At 43.1% G+C, this 20565-nt stretch overlaps 1 protein-coding gene across 3 annotated transcripts in view; it reads left to right on the forward strand.

The window, feature by feature from the left end:
• SMURF2 (SMAD specific E3 ubiquitin protein ligase 2) overlaps positions 1-20565 on the forward strand; it is a 151738-nt gene that overhangs the window by 113572 nt on the left and 17601 nt on the right. For all 3 annotated transcript variants that reach the window (XM_053296429.1, XM_053296431.1, XM_053296432.1), the window contains 5 exons: positions 3250-3452; positions 7496-7580; positions 10112-10270; positions 12652-12877; positions 13962-14065. In XM_053296429.1, coding sequence (XP_053152404.1) covers positions 3250-3452; positions 7496-7580; positions 10112-10270; positions 12652-12877; positions 13962-14065 — 777 coding nt within the window. The remainder of the gene's footprint in view (positions 1-3249; positions 3453-7495; positions 7581-10111; positions 10271-12651; positions 12878-13961; positions 14066-20565) is intronic.

Genomic DNA, 20565 nt, shown 5'->3' on the forward strand with positions numbered 1-20565 from the left:
TTCATCATAAACCGCCAAAAAAGTCAACTGAAACCCAGCCACCATATTCGTCATCTGGGCGTGGTGATAAATACAGTCGAGGATCGTCTCTTCTTTCCATGGGATCGCTTCACAACCATCACGCAAGAAATAAGGACCATCCTGACACTACCATCAGCCCTCCTCACGTCCCTAGCAAGGCTGTTGGGCCTTATGGTGGTGGCGATAGAAGTAGTCCCTTGGGCGCGATTACACCTGTGCCTGCTCCAGTGGTTCCTGCTCCCACATCAGCAAGCCATAGCGAAGAAGAAGAAATTGTGGCTATGTATTCCTCCTCAGCTTCGGAAATCACTTTGTTGATTTCAAATCAACAAAGTCAACCTCTTTCAAGGAAGGGAGTTCCTGGACCCTCCAAGGCTGTTAGTAACCACGGATGCGGGTGACAGGGCCTGGGGGGTGCACTGCCTTCAGCTCTCTGCACAAGGTCGCTGGGACGAAAACGAAAGGCACCACAGTATAAATTGGAGAGAGCTCAGGGCCATTGCTTGGCACTGGAGGCTTTTCATCCCACAGTGCAGAACCATCACGTCCTCGTAAGAACGGACAACATCACGGCAAAGGCCCATGTGAACCGTCAAGGGGGGACTTGATCCCGGTCCCTACATCAGGAGTCGATTCTACTTCTCTCTTGGGCAGAGACGAACATCAAGTCTCTATCAGCACATCATCTCAAAGGGGAACTGAATCAGGTGGCAGACTGTCTCAGCAAAGAAGACCTCCATCCGGGAGAATGGGGTCTCAATCCGATGATATTCTAACAAATCACAAGACGTATGGGCGTCCCGATAATGGACTTATTTGCGACTCCAAAGAATGCACAACTAAAACAATTTATGACCAGATTCCCCTGCAACGGGGCAGCAGCAGTGGATGCCCTCTCAAGTCCTTGGCCAAAAGGCCTCCTGTTCGCGTACCCACCAACGCCCCTGCTAGCCAGGGTACTAAGGAGAATACGCCTGTTGCGGACCCAAGTGATTCTCATAGCGCCGTTCTGGCCCAGGCGACCATGGTTTGGAACTGTTACACCTGGCCGCAGAACCTCCGTTAGAACTTCCAGTCAGCAACGATCTCCTGTCTCAAGAGCCTGTTTTTCACCCCAACCCGAGTTGGTTAAGGCTGACCGCATGGAGACTGAGAGGGGGACTGCTGAGCCAGTTCGGGTATTCCCCAGGAGTTCTACGGACAATGTTAGCATCATGTAGATCGTCAACCAGCCGGATATATCAGAGTACCTGGCGGGCGTTCCTGCGTTGGTCTTCACATGACTCCGTTCCGAGGGGCACTGCTACCCTAAAACACTTGCTACAGTTTCTGCAGGAAGGATTGGAGAAAGGCCTGAAACCAAACACTTTGAAGCGCCAAGCGGCCTCTCTGATAGGTCTCGTATCCGGTGTCTCACACTCTTCCCTCCAGTCTGACCCTCACCTAAGAAGATTAACAGAGGGGCCACCTTGATGCTCCCTCCAGTTGTACATAGGTTTCCATCATGGAATTTGCATGTGGTTTTGAGAGCCCTCCAACACCCTCCCTTTGAGCCAATTTCGACTATTCCACTTAAAAGTTTGTCTTATAAACTGGCTTTCTTGGTCGCAATAACCTCGGCCAGACGAATTTCAGAGATGAGAGCTTTATCAGTTGGCAAGTCCTTCTGCATTTTTCAGAAAGAGGCGGTGCAGCTTATTCCTGACCCCTTCGTACGACCGAAGGTATTGTCTGTTTTCCATCAGTTTCAAGACGTCTATTTACCCTCTTTTTGTCCACATCCAGTGCATGAACGGGAAAAGCTCTGGCACAAACTGGTCATGTGTAGGTGCTTAAAGACATACATTAACAGAACTGCACTTTTTAGGAATACGGACGCGATGTTCGTGTAGTTCAATCTACGGTCTATGGGATCCGCCATGACTTCTTCCATGATTGCTCGATGGATATGGCCATGCATTATGATGGCTTACGAGGCTCAACACATGACACCTCCGTCTCATGTCACGGCACATTCCACCAGGGCAGCAGCCACTACGGCAGCCTTTTCATCTAATGCTCGAGTACAGGACATTTGCAGGGCTGCCACCTGGTCAACACCATCGACATTCACCAGGCACTATAAGATTGATCCACATGCCACCATCCAGGCGGCCTTTGGCAGGAGGGTCCTTCAACGGGTCCTTCCACAGGACTAGGCAGGGGCGCCCCCGCCCAAGTTGGCCTAGCTGTGGTATGTCCCATGAGATGTCCCTGGCAACAAGAACCAAGAAAGGAGCATTGGTTTCACTTACCGTGAAGGTGTCTTCTGGTTCTTGTTGCCAGGGACATCTCGACCCACCCAGTTGGCGCCTCCTGCCTGTTCCTGTCAAGAATTGGTCCTGTGTTTTTTCTAGGGCGGGTGGTGTTCACAAGTACTGTTAGGAGGAGATGTTCGCAATTACTGTTAGGAACATTTTAACCTCCCCTGAGTTACCTTTTTTTTACCGATTTCCTTTTTTATCCTATGGTTCCTCCTGTTTTTTCTGTTTTCTCAAGTTTACATGGTGGATTGCTGTTATTATATATGTGTATTTGTCTCACTCACGGGTCGATTCGGCCGAAAGAACTGGGGTGGGGTTATCCCACTCAGCACCGAGTGGGCGTGTTGTTATCTGTTTTTCCAATCAGATTTCTGTCCTGTGTTGGAGCTAGTGGGGAGGGATAACCCATGAGATGTCCCTGGCAACAAGAACCAGAAGAAGCCTTCATGGTAAGTGAAACCAATGCTCCTTTCCAGGCTTCCACTCTCCCCTGCTCCTCCCTCACCTCCATGCCAGCAAAGGCGTAAAGAAACTCTTCAGAAGGAAGGGGCAGTGGATATTTAAAGTCTTTCTACGCCATTTTCAGTCACATATTCAGTCAAATAGTTTGTGCACACTCCTACCAAGCTCGTTCTGTTGGAACATTCCAGGCACTTGTGTTTCGTTTTGATATCAGAAGTAAATACAAGTTACTAGAGAGATAAAGTCTAATCAGGCCCTTTAATTTCCCTTCTCTTTCACATCTGCAATATGATGTGTAGTATTTTTGTGGCCACAAATTGTACTGTGTTTCTGAATAGCATTCATTTCATGTTGACATGCATATTATACCAATGATTCATAATATTATAAGTAGAGGTATCTGTTGCTTTAAATAATAATTTGCTTTAATATAGAAATAAAGCATTGGTTACTCTTTCAATAGGCCAGCATCAGAATATTCCAGTCCCGGTCGACCTCTAAGCTGCTTTGTGGATGAGAACACACCTATTACAGGAATAAATGGTGCAACATGTGGACAGTCATCTGATCCTAGGCTAGCAGAGAGGAGAGTGCGGTCTCAGAGGCACAGGAATTACATGAGCAGGACCCATCTGCATACTCCTCCAGATTTACCTGAAGGATATGGTAAGTGTTTCTAAAATTGTACAACTATCCATTTGTCCTTTATGAAGGCTATACTGTATGCAGATGTGATTAATTATGAAGGCCTGTGGGAGGGACTTCCCTTTCTTGGTGCTGGCCACAATCTGTCCTTGATGGTTTGATAATTCATCAGATGTAATGGGGTTAGTGGAAACTTGCTGTCATTTCTGACCTAATAGTTGCAACCTTCCTGAACCCATACCAATCAGTGGAATTGAAATGGATTAGTCAGGGTTCCAGTGGTGGTGGAAAGAGTCTCCACCACCTTCCACCAAACATACTATTTTAGGTGAAGCACTTAAAAGTAACAAGGAGTTCTTTTGGGGGATGTGTGTGTGTGTTCTGGAAACAGGTACTTCAAATGTGAGTGAGCATGCATGCTGAGAAGCACTAGAAACTACGGACTATTGACATGGGAGGTCCATGACTGGAGTCTTAAACCTGCTCATGTATTTACAAGGAATAATTAAAGGATGCATTTAAGGATGTACCTTCCTCCAGCTGAGATTCCTGTATGGGCTTGGGAGCAGCAGGGCATGTTTGAAGCTATCCTGCTTGCAAGAGCATCCCTCTTGATTTAAATGGAGGAAACAGATTTCTGTGCTCCCTGCATTGAAATGAATTGGGCAGACCGCAGGTGGGAAGGTTTGGGTGTGCATTGGACCAACCTGTGGAGCTCTATATTTAAAATTATTGTCCAAAAATTTACTATCACTGTGTAAGCTCTGAGGCCTAGAATTGCTTGTCAGAATGTTATTACAGTTTCCTCACAAAACATAGAAATTCTCTGACAATCTATATTTAAATTAGGTATGCACTCATAATAGCCTCAACTCGTCAGTTTCGTGTATAAAGCAGGCTGTGTGTACGCTGCAACCAAGGCATATATGATCAGTGTTGCCATGTGGCAGAGCTGGAGAGAGTATGAGAAGGGGAGCTTGCGATATTCCATGCCTGCTTTTTCAGAACTGACAATCCTTCTGCCTGTTTCAAAGTGGCCTAACGGTGTGTGCAGCCTTTGGAACAGGATGTACACAAGATCTACTTCAGAAGGGTGATCCACATGCAGAAGCCTCTTTATATGAATGTGATATACTTGCAGGATTGGGCCAATAGTGGTGACGGCTGCAGAATGTTTTATTTTGTCTGTTGCCAAATACTTGGTTTAGTTTGCCTAGGGATGAATAGTGGTTGATTTATGGATATTTTAAAAAATGTAGTGTTCATGATTACAATTATCCTTATAATAAATCTAAGGCAGAAGGAGAATGATACATAAGTTTGTACAAAATGAAGTATAAAAGGGGAGAAATGAGTGAAACATACAGGAGGAAATGTTGGTTAAAAATAGGAGTTTGAACAAAATAACACATTGGGATAGTGTTTACTGTAGATCCATCGTATGTAGATACAAATGGCATAAATAATCAAATAGGTATTGTGGGGCAGTGGATGAGGGCCAGTGGAAGGCCACTTGCTTGATCAGCTGCTTCCAGGATACTTCCCAGCACTGATGGCCATTGGCTCAAAGGGTAGAAATAAGAGGAATAAATCCATTCTTACCCAGTGTACATGTTGAGATATTCCTTGCAGGCCTAAAAGCTAGTAGAATTCTAAAAGGCAGATCCTATAGTACAAAGTTATGGCCATAAGTGTGCAGATTGCTTAAGTTTCCTGCTTCAATGTGATCCTTATAGTCACACTTTGGATAATATATTTATATATGTGTGCAGAATTTCTGGAAAAAATGTAACTTATGTGCAATAATATACCCCCTTGGCTTCTAAAGAAATGGCAGTGTTCTTTCAGTTTATACAGAACTAGTGTTTTCAGGCCCGTTAAATAACGGGCGCTAGTAAGTGCTCCGGGCCCACCCCCACTCCCTCTTGCCCTCCCCCCTTCCCAGAAGACTCTTTGACCTTTTATTCGCTCCCTGCGGCGGGCCCGGGCTTTCCCCGCGGCAGGGCCGGTTCCGCCGTAGGGAGCGGTTGCGCCGCAGGGAGCTTCGCCGGCGCCTTGTCCGTCCCGCCGCGGCCCCCGCTTGCCGAGGCGGCGGCTTTGCCGCCGCCTCGGCTGCACTTCCGCGGCAGCGGCCGCTGCCGTCAGGGCCAGTCTCCACACCACCGCCTCAACCACACTCCCGCCTCCGGTTGGCCCGCCGCAGCCACCGCCACCTCTGGCCATGGTCGCGGCGCTGCCGCCGCCTTGCCCACACTCTCCTCCCGGCGTGGGCGACGGCGACTTCTCCTTCTCCTGGCTCCAACATGGCTGCCGGGGTGCTGGTGTTCGTGGCTGCCTTGCTCTGTTCTGGGCATGCGCTTCGCGCATGCCCAGAACAGGCCAGGCACGGACGGACACCAAGCGTTTTATTAGAGAAGATATAAGAATACTTCAAAATCTGAGACCTACAAAACAAGAAAATTGAAAGTTTGATGGTATTGCTATGACTTCTAGATCAGTGCTTGGCCTGGTTTCATGTATGTGTGTGCATGCAGACTTGCTAACTGAGATCTCAGCACAATGCTAAGAAACTTAATTCAACTTAATTTGATTCTTGATTCTAGTTTCCATCCTGCCCCATTTTTAGGAACTCAGGATATTTTAAAATACAATGACACAAATGCAGAATAATCTGGGGACTTGGACTGAGTTGTCAGCAATATGCGGATGACACTCAGCTCTATCTCTCCTTGTCACCTGATCCTAGGGAGGCAGTGGATGTCCTGAATTCATGGCTGGAGGCCGTGATGGGTTGGATGTGGGATAATAAACTGAAATTGAATCTGGACAAGACGGAGGTAATGTTGGTCACTAGGAGAGCCTATCGGGATGAGGAGATTTTACCAGTTCGGGATGGGTTGCACTCCCCTTGAAGGAGCAAGTACACAGCCTGGGGGTATTGCTGGACCCGGCTCTGCTTTTGGAAGCTTAGGTGGAGGCGGTGGCCAGGGGTGCCTTTGCACGGCTTTGGCTAGTGCACCAGCTGTGCTCCTTTCTCGAGAAGGCAGATCTGGCTACGGTTACCCATGCCTTAGTCATGCCACAGCTGGATTACTGTAACACGCTCTACGTGGGGCTGCCCTTGAAGAATATCCGGAAACTGCAGCTAGTGCAAAATGTGGCAGCTAGGTTTTTATCCAGAGCTGCCCGGTGGGAGCACATCACTCCCATTTTGAAAGAGCTTTAAAAAAAAAAAGAGTTTCCAAACTCTCTCAAAAGAGTTTGTTTCCAGGTCCAGTTCAAGGTGCTGGTTTTGACCTTTAAAGCCCTTAACGGTTTGGGCCCGGGATACCTGAGGGACCGCCTGCTCCCAAGGGTTGCTGCCCGCTTGACGAGGTCATCTGAGGGGGCTCTGCTCTGGGTGCCGGCAGTGAGGGAGTCTCGGCTGTCGTGCACACCGGACAGGGCCTTTTCTGTTGCTGCCCCTAAACTCTGGAATGCTCTCCCGGTGGCTATCCACTCCTCAGTCTCCATCACAGCTTTTAGAAAGGATGTTAAATCCTGGCTTTCTACCCAGGCTTTTTTATGATTGTCTCTGCTGCTGCTCTTTGTATTCTGTACTGTTTTTATGCTTGTGTTTTAAATTTTTAATCAGATTTGTTTTTATATTTTTAGCTTATATTTTAATTGTGTCATTTTTATAATCTTTTAAATTCTGCTGTAAACCGCCTTGGGATTGTTTTAATGAAAGGCGGTATATAAATTTAACAATTAAATTTTATTTATATATATATATATATATATATATATATATATATATATATATATATATATATCCCCATCCATCTATCCCCAGCTGGAAAATATATTTTAAAAACCCTAAGATTGCCCCACTCTTCCTTAGCTTTAACTGTTAAAAGCTAACCCAAACATGGAAGTCTTAAGAACTCTTCTAGAAAACATTCAAATTTGGATGTCTCTTCTGTGGTGCCTTTATTTCTAGTATATTATATTTATTAATAACTTGTGTTCTATGAGATTTTCATTGTTTTCTTCACTACCTTTTGCTATTTATTGGTGAACAGAACAAAGGACTACTCAGCAAGGGCAGGTGTATTTTCTACATACTCAGACTGGTGTAAGTACGTGGCATGATCCACGAGTGCCTAGGTAAGAGAACAATTTATCCATTTGATGCCATGAGTTAAATAAAGCTTATTTTCAAATAGCACTTGGAACCAGAGTAGTATGCGTGGAAGCATACTTGTACAACAGAGCTTTCATGCCCCGCTACACCACAGTTCCCTGTGTGTTCCTCCCCGACCCTTGAGGGTTTCGGAAGCCTCTGGTCTATCATGGAATGTGGTGTAGAGGGGAATCGGTAAAATCCAGGGGCATCTTGTGCAAGCAGAGCTCCACTGTCCAATTTTCATGAACACCCCACCCCCAACAGCCCCCCGTGGCATATCCTGTGCTGTTGTGGAGGGTTCCCTGATTCTTAGGAGCAGCTTTTTGGAGAGCTTGCAAGGGGAGGGGAGGAGGTGGAAAAACCACTAAATGCTACTTTTGAGCCAAATCTATATGGTAATGAATAGCACTAATTTGATTCTTAAAGAATAGCAGATTGGCCTATTGGCAGGACTGTATTTTCCGATCCCATTCAACTTCAGAAATTGGAACTAGGTACAGAATTCAGCATCCTAAGAATATTTGCTTTCATTTAAAAGAGAAGAAGCACGTTCCCAGCCTTTCTGGCTCAGCAGAAAAATTCAAAACGTTGTGGTCAGTGTGTAATTTGCAGTGTCTGAGGAATTCTCAGAAGCTTTAAGGAGTTTGAATAAGATCTCCCCACATCCAGTGGCTAGGCATAGGACGTTAATGTCCTGCACTGCTCCCTTGTCCTCTCCATGACTAGCAAAATGTTTTAAACCAAATAAACTAAGCACGTGTGTGTAAATGTACATACCTTATGTATTGCAAGTGTCATAATTCTAGTTTCCTTGGCACAGAACTTTTATATTGTTTAAGTACAAAGTGTACACCGACTCTGAGACTGGAAGCGGGTGTTATCTCAGTAGAGGCCAGAGCTTGGTATCTAAAATTAATAAACTGGGCAGGAATCAACTTAATGCCCTCTGGTCTGCTTCCGTTGTTATTATTGGATAGGCACTGCTCGAGTTGGTGGGAGAACTCTGTTAGGGAACTCCGTACCTACAGTCTTTCACCTGAGGCAATCTTCTCTGTGGGATTGGTCAGGGCCAAAGAACTTATTAAGCGAAGGATCTGGGATATTGAGTTTCAGGATGACCAGTCGAAGACATCTAGGTCGTTCCATCTGCTCAGTGGTGGGATAAGAACTCGCTCAGCAGGTTATCTTTTCCTCCTCACTGTCCCTAAACATAGATGGGTCTCTTCAAGGGCCCATATGAATGTCCTCCCTTCAGAACGACTGGCTGGCAGATATAGCAGAATTCCAATTGAGCAGAGAGATATTGCCCCTGTAATTCTGAGCAGAGATATTGCCCCTGTAACTCTGAGGAGATCGAGTCAGTTGCACGTGTGTTCCTGCGGTTTGTCTTTTTATATAGGTCTTAGGCGAAGGTTAATTGACCCTATTGATGAATTCTACGTCAAATATTTGTTAACAGATGCGAATCCGTTTATCACACACACAGTTGCGAAATTCTGTTGAATTTCAGATCACTATTAGATCATTGGTTACAGGTGAGCAACCTGTTTTTCTGCAATACAAGTTCGACGTGCTCTGCTTGCTAACAGTTAGATCCATTGTATAGATATGTTATCAATATGGCTATGTTTAAATTTTACATTTGTTTTAGATGTTCAGATATTGGTTAAAGACCGTAATAAAGACTGGCAAAGTGTACAGAGTAAAGTACTTACTGTCTGTTAACTAAAATGTTGATTGTGGTATTGTTTTTTTAAATCTAACATATGGCCAGACATTGATGTAAAGTCACTTCAGTACATCATCCTTTTCTTTTTAGTCAGCTACTGGATAGGATAGGTAGTAGTGGAGGACTTTTAAATAAATCATACAAGAGTGTTTTAGTCACCAAATGTTTTGGTCATTAATATTAAGCTAGGGCTTGTCATCTTCAACAACTGCTGTCTTTAACAAGATTCAGTACTTTGGCAACGTGCTGGTGATGATTTAAACTTTTGTTTGGGATTACTTTTATTGCATCTAGCAGTTAGTTTTCACAGTTAGCTAAAAATTGTCTCTGGTATGCACACACAAGGCTTTGTGGAAAATATTAGTCTTATGAATGTGGTTTTCTTGGATTTTTAATGCAATTCAGATATTCTTAAGATTAATATTATCTTAAAGAATGTTTCTCAAAACTGTTACCAAAGTGCAGCTCCTTTGGGCAGATAGTCACAGGATTTTATTTTTGTTTGATGTCTGTATTACATTAGCTTTTGGTAAAGTTATTTTGCATTTTTAAAAGTAGGCTTTGTGATACCAGCTTTTCCAAAGCAGTGTGTTTTTGAGAGCTTCTACCCCGCCTCTTCTTTTGGTGGACTTGTTTCTTGGGAGTAGAGATTCTAGCCGACTAGATCAGGTTTCTGAAACAATACATGTTCTCAGGTTTCATGGAATTGTTATGTTAGATTTACGCTTGATTGGCTCAGAGTCCAAATGCTGAGGTATTTTTCATTTATGTTTGTTTTTGCAGGGATCTTAGCAACATCAATTGCGAAGAGCTTGGTCCTTTGCCTCCTGGATGGGAGATCCGAAATACAGCAACAGGCAGGGTTTATTTTGTCGACCATAACAACAGAACAACGCAATTCACAGATCCACGACTGTCAGCTAACTTGCACTTGGTACTAAAGTGAGTTCATCCTGTCACAAGTGCAGACTGATTAACACTTAGGGCACAGAAGTGGTTTTCCAAGAACGCATGGTAGATTCTGCTGCCTTGTGTTACGTAACGCCTTCCTGCGGACTTTGAATCTTTTAAATGTAATTTCATGGAGAAAAAATCAGATGTAGCATACAAAAGAAAATGATACAAATATCAAAAACAGTGTTAGCTGAGTCATGCAGTGAGAATGTTGTTTTTAACTCTTTTCATGAGCTCAGTGTCTATATTAGCAACATGTTATGCCTTCATCTACACTCAGACAAGCAAGGTGGATTTATACAATTATATTGAAATTCTAAAAGTCTGGTTTTAACCGTTAGTTTGCACATTTGTGCCCAGCTGAGATTGTCAGAAGAAATAGGATATGGATCCAGAAAGAAAAATAAGCATGGGAGGGATGAGCATATGGACATGCTAAACAAAAATGAAACCCATTTCCCACTCCTTGCTTCAGATATTGGAGCTGTGTAAGTTTTCTTGCCTGCTTCTATCCTTTTGACATCCAGCACCTTCCCTCTAGCACTTCAGGAAAAAGTGTTGTCCTGTACAAAGATTAGGCATTATTGGAGTATTGCAGTATTGGAGCAAATATTCTTAAGTGTTTTTAAGGGCCAATTGAATTTTTCAATGACTTTTGAATAAAATTCAGAAAATTTTGTTAGGAGTGTTTATTTATTCAAAATATTTATCAGTCTAGATGCATTTGACTTTAGTTCCATTTTATTGGGGGAGGCTTTGGGAAGAATAATGCATTCACTGCTCCATGAAAGCTGTCATAAGCATATGCAGGACTGAGTGTATTTTGTGCTACTTTTGTGTGAATATGCACATTAAGAAATGTGCATGTTTTCATGGTTTGCATAATTTATTCTGCTTCTATGAGTAGTGGGGAGGGACAATGAGCTATGCATAAGAACAGCCCTGTTGGATGAGCCCCAAGGTCTGTCCAATCCAGCATCTTGTTCCCCATAGTGGCCCACCAGATGCTTTTTGGAAGTCCACAGGCAAGAGATGAAAGCATGCTCTCTATTCCTGCCATTGCTCCCCTGCAACTCGTATGCTTTCAGAGGCAGTTTCCTATATTCTGACCACTGGGTACTAGTTTCAGAGATTTCACAAGACATTTTCTTCACACTTTGCCATAAAGACTAGGAACAAACTTTAAAACAAACATGATAGATTCTGCTGCCCATATTAAATTCTACAACTATTCTGAATGTAGGTGGACTCTACAAAGCACGGAGATTTACATAGAAGATTTTAGCAAGGTTGCAGATTAAGCTCTATCACTTGGCATAGGTTTTGTTGCCATCTCTCTGCAGCTTATTTTTTGTGTATTCCTATGCAGAATATTATGCATCGGCCTTTCAGCTCTCATGCAGCTGAAATTACATGCAATAACATGCAGTAGTTTTGATTTTAATTGGTTTTACTTTGATGTAAACTGTCCTGAGCCATTTTTTGGAAGGTCAGTATATAAATCAAACAAACAAACAAACAAACAAACAAATAAGCACAAGAACTCTTTAAAATGCCAACTCTTTTTTGTCAGTCTTGAAGAAAATGGCACTGTCCGCTTGGGAGTGCAAGAGCATTTTCATTCTGTTCTAGCAAGGGTTAAGGTGTGTATATATATTACAGCTTGAGAAAACATTCAAGTGAAGTAGCAAGACCTTCATACAGAAATGAAATGCTTGCCTACTTTAAATGCAGCAAATTTTTGCATTGCTCTGTAACCACAGGGAAACATTTCTGATTTTTACCTTGAAAAGGCTTGCTTTTAAAGCTTGCTTTCCCCTCATAATTTGAAGTTAGCTTCAAGAAGCGTTTGAGGAAAGTGAGTAAAATGTTCTTACTTGAGTCAGTTGGTTACATGCAAGTTTCCTTCATTCCTGTGGTCCAGACTAGGCCAGGTACACCATCGCAGCCAATTTGCCTGTACAACAGTATTTTTGTTAAGCTAATGCTTCAGATAAACTTTTTAAAACAAAGCCATTTGTAGGTGGTTGGTTGTGTTTTCACATAATCCTAAACATTAACATGATAGATGTTAGAACAGGCAAAGGTAATATGAGAGAGCTTTTGAATGTTCAGTGTTAGCAAAGGCCTGTAATCTACTTAACAGAATTTTTTCTAAAACCGTTAAAATCTAGCTGAAAATAATCGAGAGACAGCTGTGTCTTCGGTTTACTTGACAAATGTTTGGTGGAACAGAATACTGTTTGTAACTATAGTAACTATTATTATATCTGCCTCAATTTTGGTACAAATGCATATTAATCTGTTGTGAAAGAGAAAATAATTGTAAGTTTTGAATTACTCAAAGCAGCTGTGCTTTTTTTCTCTAGCCGTCAAAACCAACTCAAAGATCAGCAGCACCACCAGCAGCAGCAACAGCAGCAGCAGCAAGTAGTATCTCTGTGCCAGCTTCCAGATGAGGCTGAATGTCTGACTGTGCCAAGGTACAAGCGTGACCTAGTGCAGAAACTCAAGATTTTGAGACAAGAGCTTTCCCAGCAGCAGCCCCAAGCTGGACATTGTCGCATAGAAGTCTCCAGGGAAGAGATCTTTGAGGTAACTTGAGGATGGGAGAGTTCAGCTCTTAAATGAAGGGCAGGGGGCAGGGATAGGGAAGTTGGTGGTGGAGAGTCAGAAGCGGCTCACCCTTGCTGCCCGCTCCCTTTCTGGCTCATTCTCACTTTCCTGTGAAAGGAAAGGAGCCAGCTTGGTAGTTCACCTCCACCTCCTCCACCGCCACCGCCTCTTCCTCCTGGGTAATGGTTCGACATGAAAGGGAACGAGTGTGGGTAGGAAGCAGCATGTGGGCTGAGAATGGGCTGGGCTCTTTCCCTCTTGCCATCGCAGCAGCTGAATCTAAAGTGGGAGGGCAGCCCTGGTGGCGGGGAGCATCTTGGATGGGCAAGTCAGCCAATTCTTCCACAGCCTCAAATGCAGCCACAGTGGCCTTCAGGTCTGCCTGTCTCTATGACAGTGGGAGCCTGATCCACCATTGTCTCATCCCCCTGCTCTAGCCTTCACACCAGCAGCCACTGAGTGGAGCCTTCCTTCCCACGAATGTTGAAACAAGGTGGCAGCATACAAACGTCTTCAGTGTCATTAGTCTTAACTCTGAGCATCTTAAGTCGAGGAAATTGAAATCATTGGGACTTACTCTGAATAAAAGTACATGGGCTTTGGCTGCAAAAATTCGAGTTGAACCCGCACAGCTTTCTGTGCTCTCTTTTGCAGGGACTGTGAAAACCTTCCTACTCCAATATAGCCTTGCATGAACTGGTTTTGCTGTAATAACTTTCATGCATGGGGGAGTGTCTTTCAGTATAATTTGGCAAGCAAAATATAGAGATCTTTCTTTCTTCTAAGTCCTGACTTTAGACACTGAACAGAATATACTTACAACTTGTGAAAGGTATACAAGAAAATTGAAAGAATATCTCTGCATGTTGGCACTTTAAGTACGTTTGGCATATAATGATCTTTTGTCAATGTTGTATGACTCTATATGAATAATGCTACCCACATATTAATGGATGCCAGTGGGTTTAGGTATGGATAGTCAAATTCTTAGGTCATGAATGGAGTAGTCTCTAGGATAAGGTTTATGACAATACCCCTGAATGACTCTCTAATGTGATTCCAGGAGTCTTATAGGCAAGTCATGAAGATGAGGCCTAAAGACCTGTGGAAGAGATTGATGATAAAATTTCGTGGGGAAGAAGGTCTTGATTATGGAGGAGTTGCCAGGTAAACAATTGTGTGTTCACCTAAACTATTACTAAAATAGACATTGCCTTAACTCTGTCTCTTAAAGATGATAACGATCCAGCAGCATTTAGGGAGGTTGGTTCCTGAAATGAAATAAATTGTAGTACCTGGAGATAGAGCCCAGAAGAGGTCTGTCTGAAGGTGACATCCAATTCTGGTGAGTCTAGGAGGCAGAGCCTAATACAAAGTTTACCTATTTGAGAGGCACAGCTTTTTACATTATTTTTAAAAAAGCTTAAGGCAAGAGGACACCAGCATTGCGCCTTGCTTTTCTGGTAGCTGAACAGAATGTGCAAAAGAGATCACCACTTCCCTATTGAGTCTGTGAGGTTATTCTTTTGACCAACCCCACATGGGTAGGGCAGGCCGTGAAAATTGCTGGGATCATTCCCGATCTTGGTGCTCCTCTGTTGGTTAGCCCAGCTTTGAAAAATAGGCTACAAGTTAGGTAGGAGGACGTGCAGGTGTCTCCTACCTCACTGACCTTTCATGTGTACTGTTAGGGCTCTAAAAACGGCTGCTGGGAGCGGCAGCCATAAATCCCTGACTACAGCGCAGCCAAGTAGAGGAGCCCTGCTGTATTGTCGCAGGCTGCCTCTCCACGTGCACTGTGGAGAGATTGGAGGGGTGTGTGTGCAATCCTGCTTTCCCCCCAACCCCAGCAGTCATGGGAATGACCTCTGTGTGTCTCATAAAGGTTGTGCTGTCGAGTCGGTGTTGACTCCTGGTGACCATGGATCCATGTGGTTTTCTTGGTAGAATGCAGGAGTGGTTTCCCATTGCCTTCTCCCACACAGTAGGAGACCTTCCTATGTCGCTACTGCCCAGTATAGGAGTTTCCCATTATTCTGGGAAACACACCAGCAGGGATTTGGAGCAACAGCCTCCTGCTCTCTAGGCAGATTGCTTCCCCACGGTGCCATTAGGTGGCTTGTGTGTCTCCTAGGTGGTTGCTAACCTTAGCAGCATCTTTTATGCAAAACCTACTCCTCATTTTGATAGTGGTCTTTGTAGAGTAGAATATGTACATCAAAGTAAGGGTTTATCATGACAGGTATTTGTTTCAACCAGTATTCAAGGTACTGTCATTTTTCTTGTCTAATTGGTCTAGGTGAGATAATGGAGGCGTTGCCCTAGTAAGAGCTCCATCTTGTGGTAAATCATTGTAAAGCAAAGGGAGTCTTGTTGGCCTTCTACAAAAAAGAAAAATAGGAATGACACTGCAAACCCAGATGTATTATCAGATTTTTCTGTTGTGTCTGTGTTTTCAAATTAAACGTGTTAAGCAGTAGTGATTTCCAATAATAGAATGAGGGTGGAGTGTGAGACTGGCACTCTAGATCAATTCTAGGTGGACTTGCCTTTACTGGAAATGTGCTGTGACCTCTTTGTGTGTGAGAACATAACTTTAAGCATTCCCTTGTTCTCATATCACTTACATGTTGTAAGTGTCAACTTGCACTCTAAAGAGTGTAAAATACACTCTTCAGGTGTATTTTCTTCTGTAAATTGAGGAAACAGTTACAGAGCTTGCATTTATGCTGTCCCTATTGCTCATGGACCACTTTATTGTGTTGTAACTCTTTTTCTGTTAAACATTTTATTAAATTTTGTATTAAATCAGTAACCATTTCCAAAATTTCTAATCAACTGGTATAAGCTGCATAGTTTATTTGTTTTTAAAGTCAATGCTAAGTAGCGATGGATATTATATATCCCTATAGCAAAAAAGTGCTTCTACGCTGATAGAAAGAAATATGTGGAGGGAGAAAGCAAAATGGTGATGATAGAAAAGAGAAGGAGCAGCAGATAGTAGGGTTGTGCTTTGGCATGGCTAAAGGCAAAATAAAAAAATGATCTGGTATGGCTAAGGCAAAAAATAACCCTTGGAACCATGTGGATGAAGGCGCTCACAGTGGTAGTTCATGCTTCCAGTGTGGAGGGGGTTTCTTTAATGGAAGCAGAGCCTTATACTGCTCCAGCAACAGGGCATGGTGGGATGTGTTCATGGAAAACACTGGGAGGGGTAGTCCTTTGAACCTCTTGCCCCATGGGGAAAGTACTAGGCCTTGTTTCCTGTAAAGGAAGCCTCTTCCCTGGACCAGAAGCACTAAGAACATAAGAACAGCCGTGCTGGATCATGCCCAAAGACTATCTAGTCCAGCATCCTGTTTTACACAGTGGCCCACCAGATGTCTCCGAGATGCCCACAGGCAAGAGGTGAGGGTATGCCTTCTCTCCTGCTATTGCTGCCCTGCAACTGGTATTGAAAGGCAGGTATTGGGAGGTGGCCCACAGCCACCAGACTAGTAGCCATTCTCCATGAATTTGTCTAAGTCCCTTTTAAAGCCATCCAAGCTAGTGACCATCACCACATCCTGTGGCAGAGAATTAAACAAGTTAATTGTGCACTATGTGAAAAAGTACTTCCTTTTGTCAGTCATGAAGTTTCTGACCTTCAGTTTCATGGGATGACCCGTGTTTCTAGTGCTGTGAGAGAGGGAGAAACATTTTTCTCTGTTCACCCTCTCCACTCCACGCATAATTTTATACACTTTGATCATGTCTCCCCTTAGTCGCCTCTTTCCCAAGGTAAAGAGCCCCAGATGCTGTAGCCTAGCCTCATGAGGAAGGTGCTCCAGGCTTGGTTGCCCTCATCTGCACCTTTTCCAGTTCTACAATGTCCTTCTTAAGATACGGTGACCAGAACTGTACACAGTACTCCAGATGTGGCCGCACCATAGACTTGTATAAGAGCATTATAATAATAGCATTTGTATTTTCAATCCTCTTCCTAATGACTCCTAGCATGGAATTAGCCTTTTTCACAGCTGCCATGCACGGAGTCGACACTTTCAATAAGCTGTCCACCATAACCAGAAGATCTCTCTCCTTGTCAGTCACCGACAGCCCTGCACGGAGACGGATGCACTCTGAGTGGCCACATCCATGTGGTTCCAAGGGGGTGGTTCAGAGTATTTGGCTTCAGCCATGCTGAGGCACAGCCCTACCGGGTGGGATAGAAATAGCACCTTGCAGCTAGTACCAGAAGCTTTCAGAAACAGATTCCAAATTGCATATTTTGTATCTTGTTTCCAGAACACAATGATCTCTTTAGAGCCAAATCAGTTAGATGCATCATCCTGAGGTTTATTTTAGTCTCCCTCATTTGAACTGGTACTTCACTGTCCGTAGACCTCAGCCAACGCTTCATTGGGGCCCTTGTAACCATGTTGGTAGGCCTTTGTAGACATTTCCCCCTACCCCTGCAGTTTCAATGCTGCCATGGTTTCCCCAGGTTCTCCCTCCGCCCCCACCGGCAGTGTATATTGTACATTGTATATTACTTTAATTTACTTTAATACTCCCCCTGCTAACGGAACAAAGAGAGATCTTTTAAAAGTGGTGATTCTCTTGTATTTAGCAGGGGGGAGAGCAACTGGCCCTGTCTATCCCTAGCACAGCATCCCTCCAGTGGCTGTTGCTGGTGTCTACCTTATGTTTGTTTTTAGATTGTGAGCCCTTTGGGGACAGGGGACCATCTTCTTTATGTATTATTTATTTTTCTATGTAAACTGCTTTGAGAATTTTGTTGAAGAGCGGTATAATACGTAGTATTACTACATTAGGGCTGGGGCATCTGAGAAAACTAAAATGGCATTGCTGTTGTAACCACAGCAGGGCTGAAAGTGAGCCACAGCTGCCATTGCCCAGTAAGTTGAAGCTTGGGCCCACTCAGGATAGCAATGGCAACAGGGGCGCTCCTGCTCACAGCCACTGGCTGCTCACAAATAAGGCACCATGGTACCAAAGCAAGGAGACTTTGCCAAGGGACCCACCCAACCCTGAAACAAGCCATGTCCTCTCTCCTTAAATCTTATAGCGTCTCTGTTTATAGCCTGAATGTTAGCTGATCAGGCACTTATAGCTGTTAATCAGTCTTCCAGAAACAAAAACAGAACGGGGCTCCCCCAAGTGATCAGGAATCTTCTTTTGCCTTCTGTCACCACTTCAGTTTGGTATAAGCTGGCCGGTTAGCTTTGAGCTTTGCTCACCAGAGCCAGTGAAGTAAATCTCAGAAGCACTATGGAATTCTATGCATTTTTTTTCTTTGCTGCTGCTGAAACCAATATTTACCAGCCGGAGCAAAGTTATTTAGCACTCTAAAATGTGAGCCTTTAAATTAATAGCCCCTCTGGTACTGGGCATATTTCAGTATACTGTCATTTAACTATTTAGTGCAATGCGTAAACCACATGCAGGGTGGCTGTCTTAAGCAGAGCTGTCGATATGCTGTGCTGAAGTCAAGATAATCCAGATTCTTCAGAGATAATGGAATTCTGTGATCAATCAGTGATAGTAAAGCAAATTTAATAAAATCCATCATTATTGATTTTTCAGAAATGAATACATTTTCTCCACTAATTTTTCATTATTGGTTATTCTTATGCACATCAAAATTTACTATTGTGTCTGTGTGTGTATAAAAATGAATGGAGTTATGTTTTTTCAACAAAAATGCTATTGTCATAGCTTATCTACTATAAGCTATCAAATTTTGTTTGCTGTTGCTGTGGGTAATTTCATACTAGGCCTTTATCTGTTGTATTATTATTATTTCTTATTTCTTGTCCACACAGTCAGACAGGTGCCACCGATGTTTTTTTTATTATTATTATTATTATTATTATTATTATTATTATTATTATTATTATTATTTCTTGTTTACACAGTCAGACAGGTGTTATTGACTGGTTTGTTTTATCCAGACATCGAGTCCTTCCCAAGGACCTGGGATGGCTGAATTTTATTGTCAATATCGTCGCAGAATATAGGCTGTTCCCAGTAAAGCTGCTTTTTGTAATTGGCTGATGGTGATTTCTGTGGCCCCTATGGTGTTGAGGTGCTCTTCAAGGTCTTTTGGAACCGCACCCAGGGCGCCAATTACCACTGGGATTATTTTGGTCTTTTTTTGCCACAGCCTTTCAATTTCAATTTGTAGATCTTTGTATTTGGTGATTTTTTCTATTTCTTTTTCTTCTATTCTGCTATCCCCTGGTATTGCTATGTTGATTATTTTAACTTGTTTTTCTTTCTTCTCCAGTACAGTTATATCTGGTGTATTGTGTGGCAGATGTTTGTCTGTTTGTAGTTGGAAGTCCCATAATATTTTTACATCTTCATTTTCTACCACTTTTTCAATTTTATGGTCCCACCAATTTTTGGCTACAGGTAGCTTGTATTTTTTGCAGATGTTCCAGTGTATCATCCCTGCTACTTTGTCATGACTTTGTTTGTAGTCAGTCTGTGCAATCGCTTTACAACCACTGATTAGGTGGTCCACTGTTTCATCTGCTTCTTTACAAAGGTGGCACTTGCTGTTTGTTGTGGATTTTTCGACTTTGGCTCTTATTGCATTTGTTCTTAGTGCCTGTTCTTGTGCAGCCAGTATTAAACCCTCTGTTTCTTTCTTCAAGTTACCATTCTTAAGCCATTGCCAGGTCTTGGTGATGTCTGATTTTCCACTTATATTGTGCAAATATTGACCATGCAGAGGCTTCTTTTTCCATTTTTCTGCTCGGTTCTTGACTTGTTCTTCCTTGTAGGCCTGCTTTCTTTCATTGGTGTTGAATAGTTTTGCATTATTGACCATTTGAAGTGCATCTTCTTCACTGTCCTTGATATATTCTTCAAGGCCTCTTTTCTCCTCCTCTACTGTTTGATGGACTTGCAGCATTCCTCTTCCACCTGAGCTGCGAGGGAGGTAGAGCCTATCTACATCACTGCGGGGGTGCAGAGCATGATTGATGGTCATGATTTTCCTGGTCTTACGATCTAGTGTCTCTAGCTCTGCCTGGGTCCAGTCTATTATTCCTGCAGTGTATCTGTTGACAAGTATAGCCCAGGTGTTTATGGCTTGTATGGTGTTCCCACCATTGAGTTTGGACTTTAGGATTTTTCTAACTCTCCTGATGTATTCACTTCCAATTTTTCTTTTAACTTCAGTGTGTGTGATGTTATCAGCCTGGAGAATGCCCAAGTATTTGTAAAGTTCTTTCTCTTCCAGGTTCTTGATCTTGCTTCCATTGGGCAGTTCTATTCCTTCTGTTTTTCTTATTTTTCCTCTTTTCATTATTAATGCAGCACACTTGTCTAGTCCAAACTCCATTGCTATATCGCTAGTGAATATACGGATAGTGTTTAGCAGTGATTATTATTATTATTTCTTGTTTACACAGTCAGACAGGTGTTATTGCCTGGCTTGTTGTTGTTGTTGTTTGTTATTATTATTAGATTTCAATACCGCCCTTCCAAAAATGGCTCAGGGCAGTTTACACAGTATATTGTTCATTAATGTAGTCTGGTAAAATGATGCTTGGATCATGGTCTAGATTACTGCTATTTGTTTCTATCTATGCTGCTCAATAAATTTTCTTACTTTAAATGATTTATCCTGCTTCTGCTAATCACAGAGAGGG

Source organism: Hemicordylus capensis, chromosome 2 (assembly GCF_027244095.1).
Source record: "Hemicordylus capensis ecotype Gifberg chromosome 2, rHemCap1.1.pri, whole genome shotgun sequence".
Classification (NCBI taxonomy): domain Eukaryota; kingdom Metazoa; phylum Chordata; class Lepidosauria; order Squamata; family Cordylidae; genus Hemicordylus; species Hemicordylus capensis.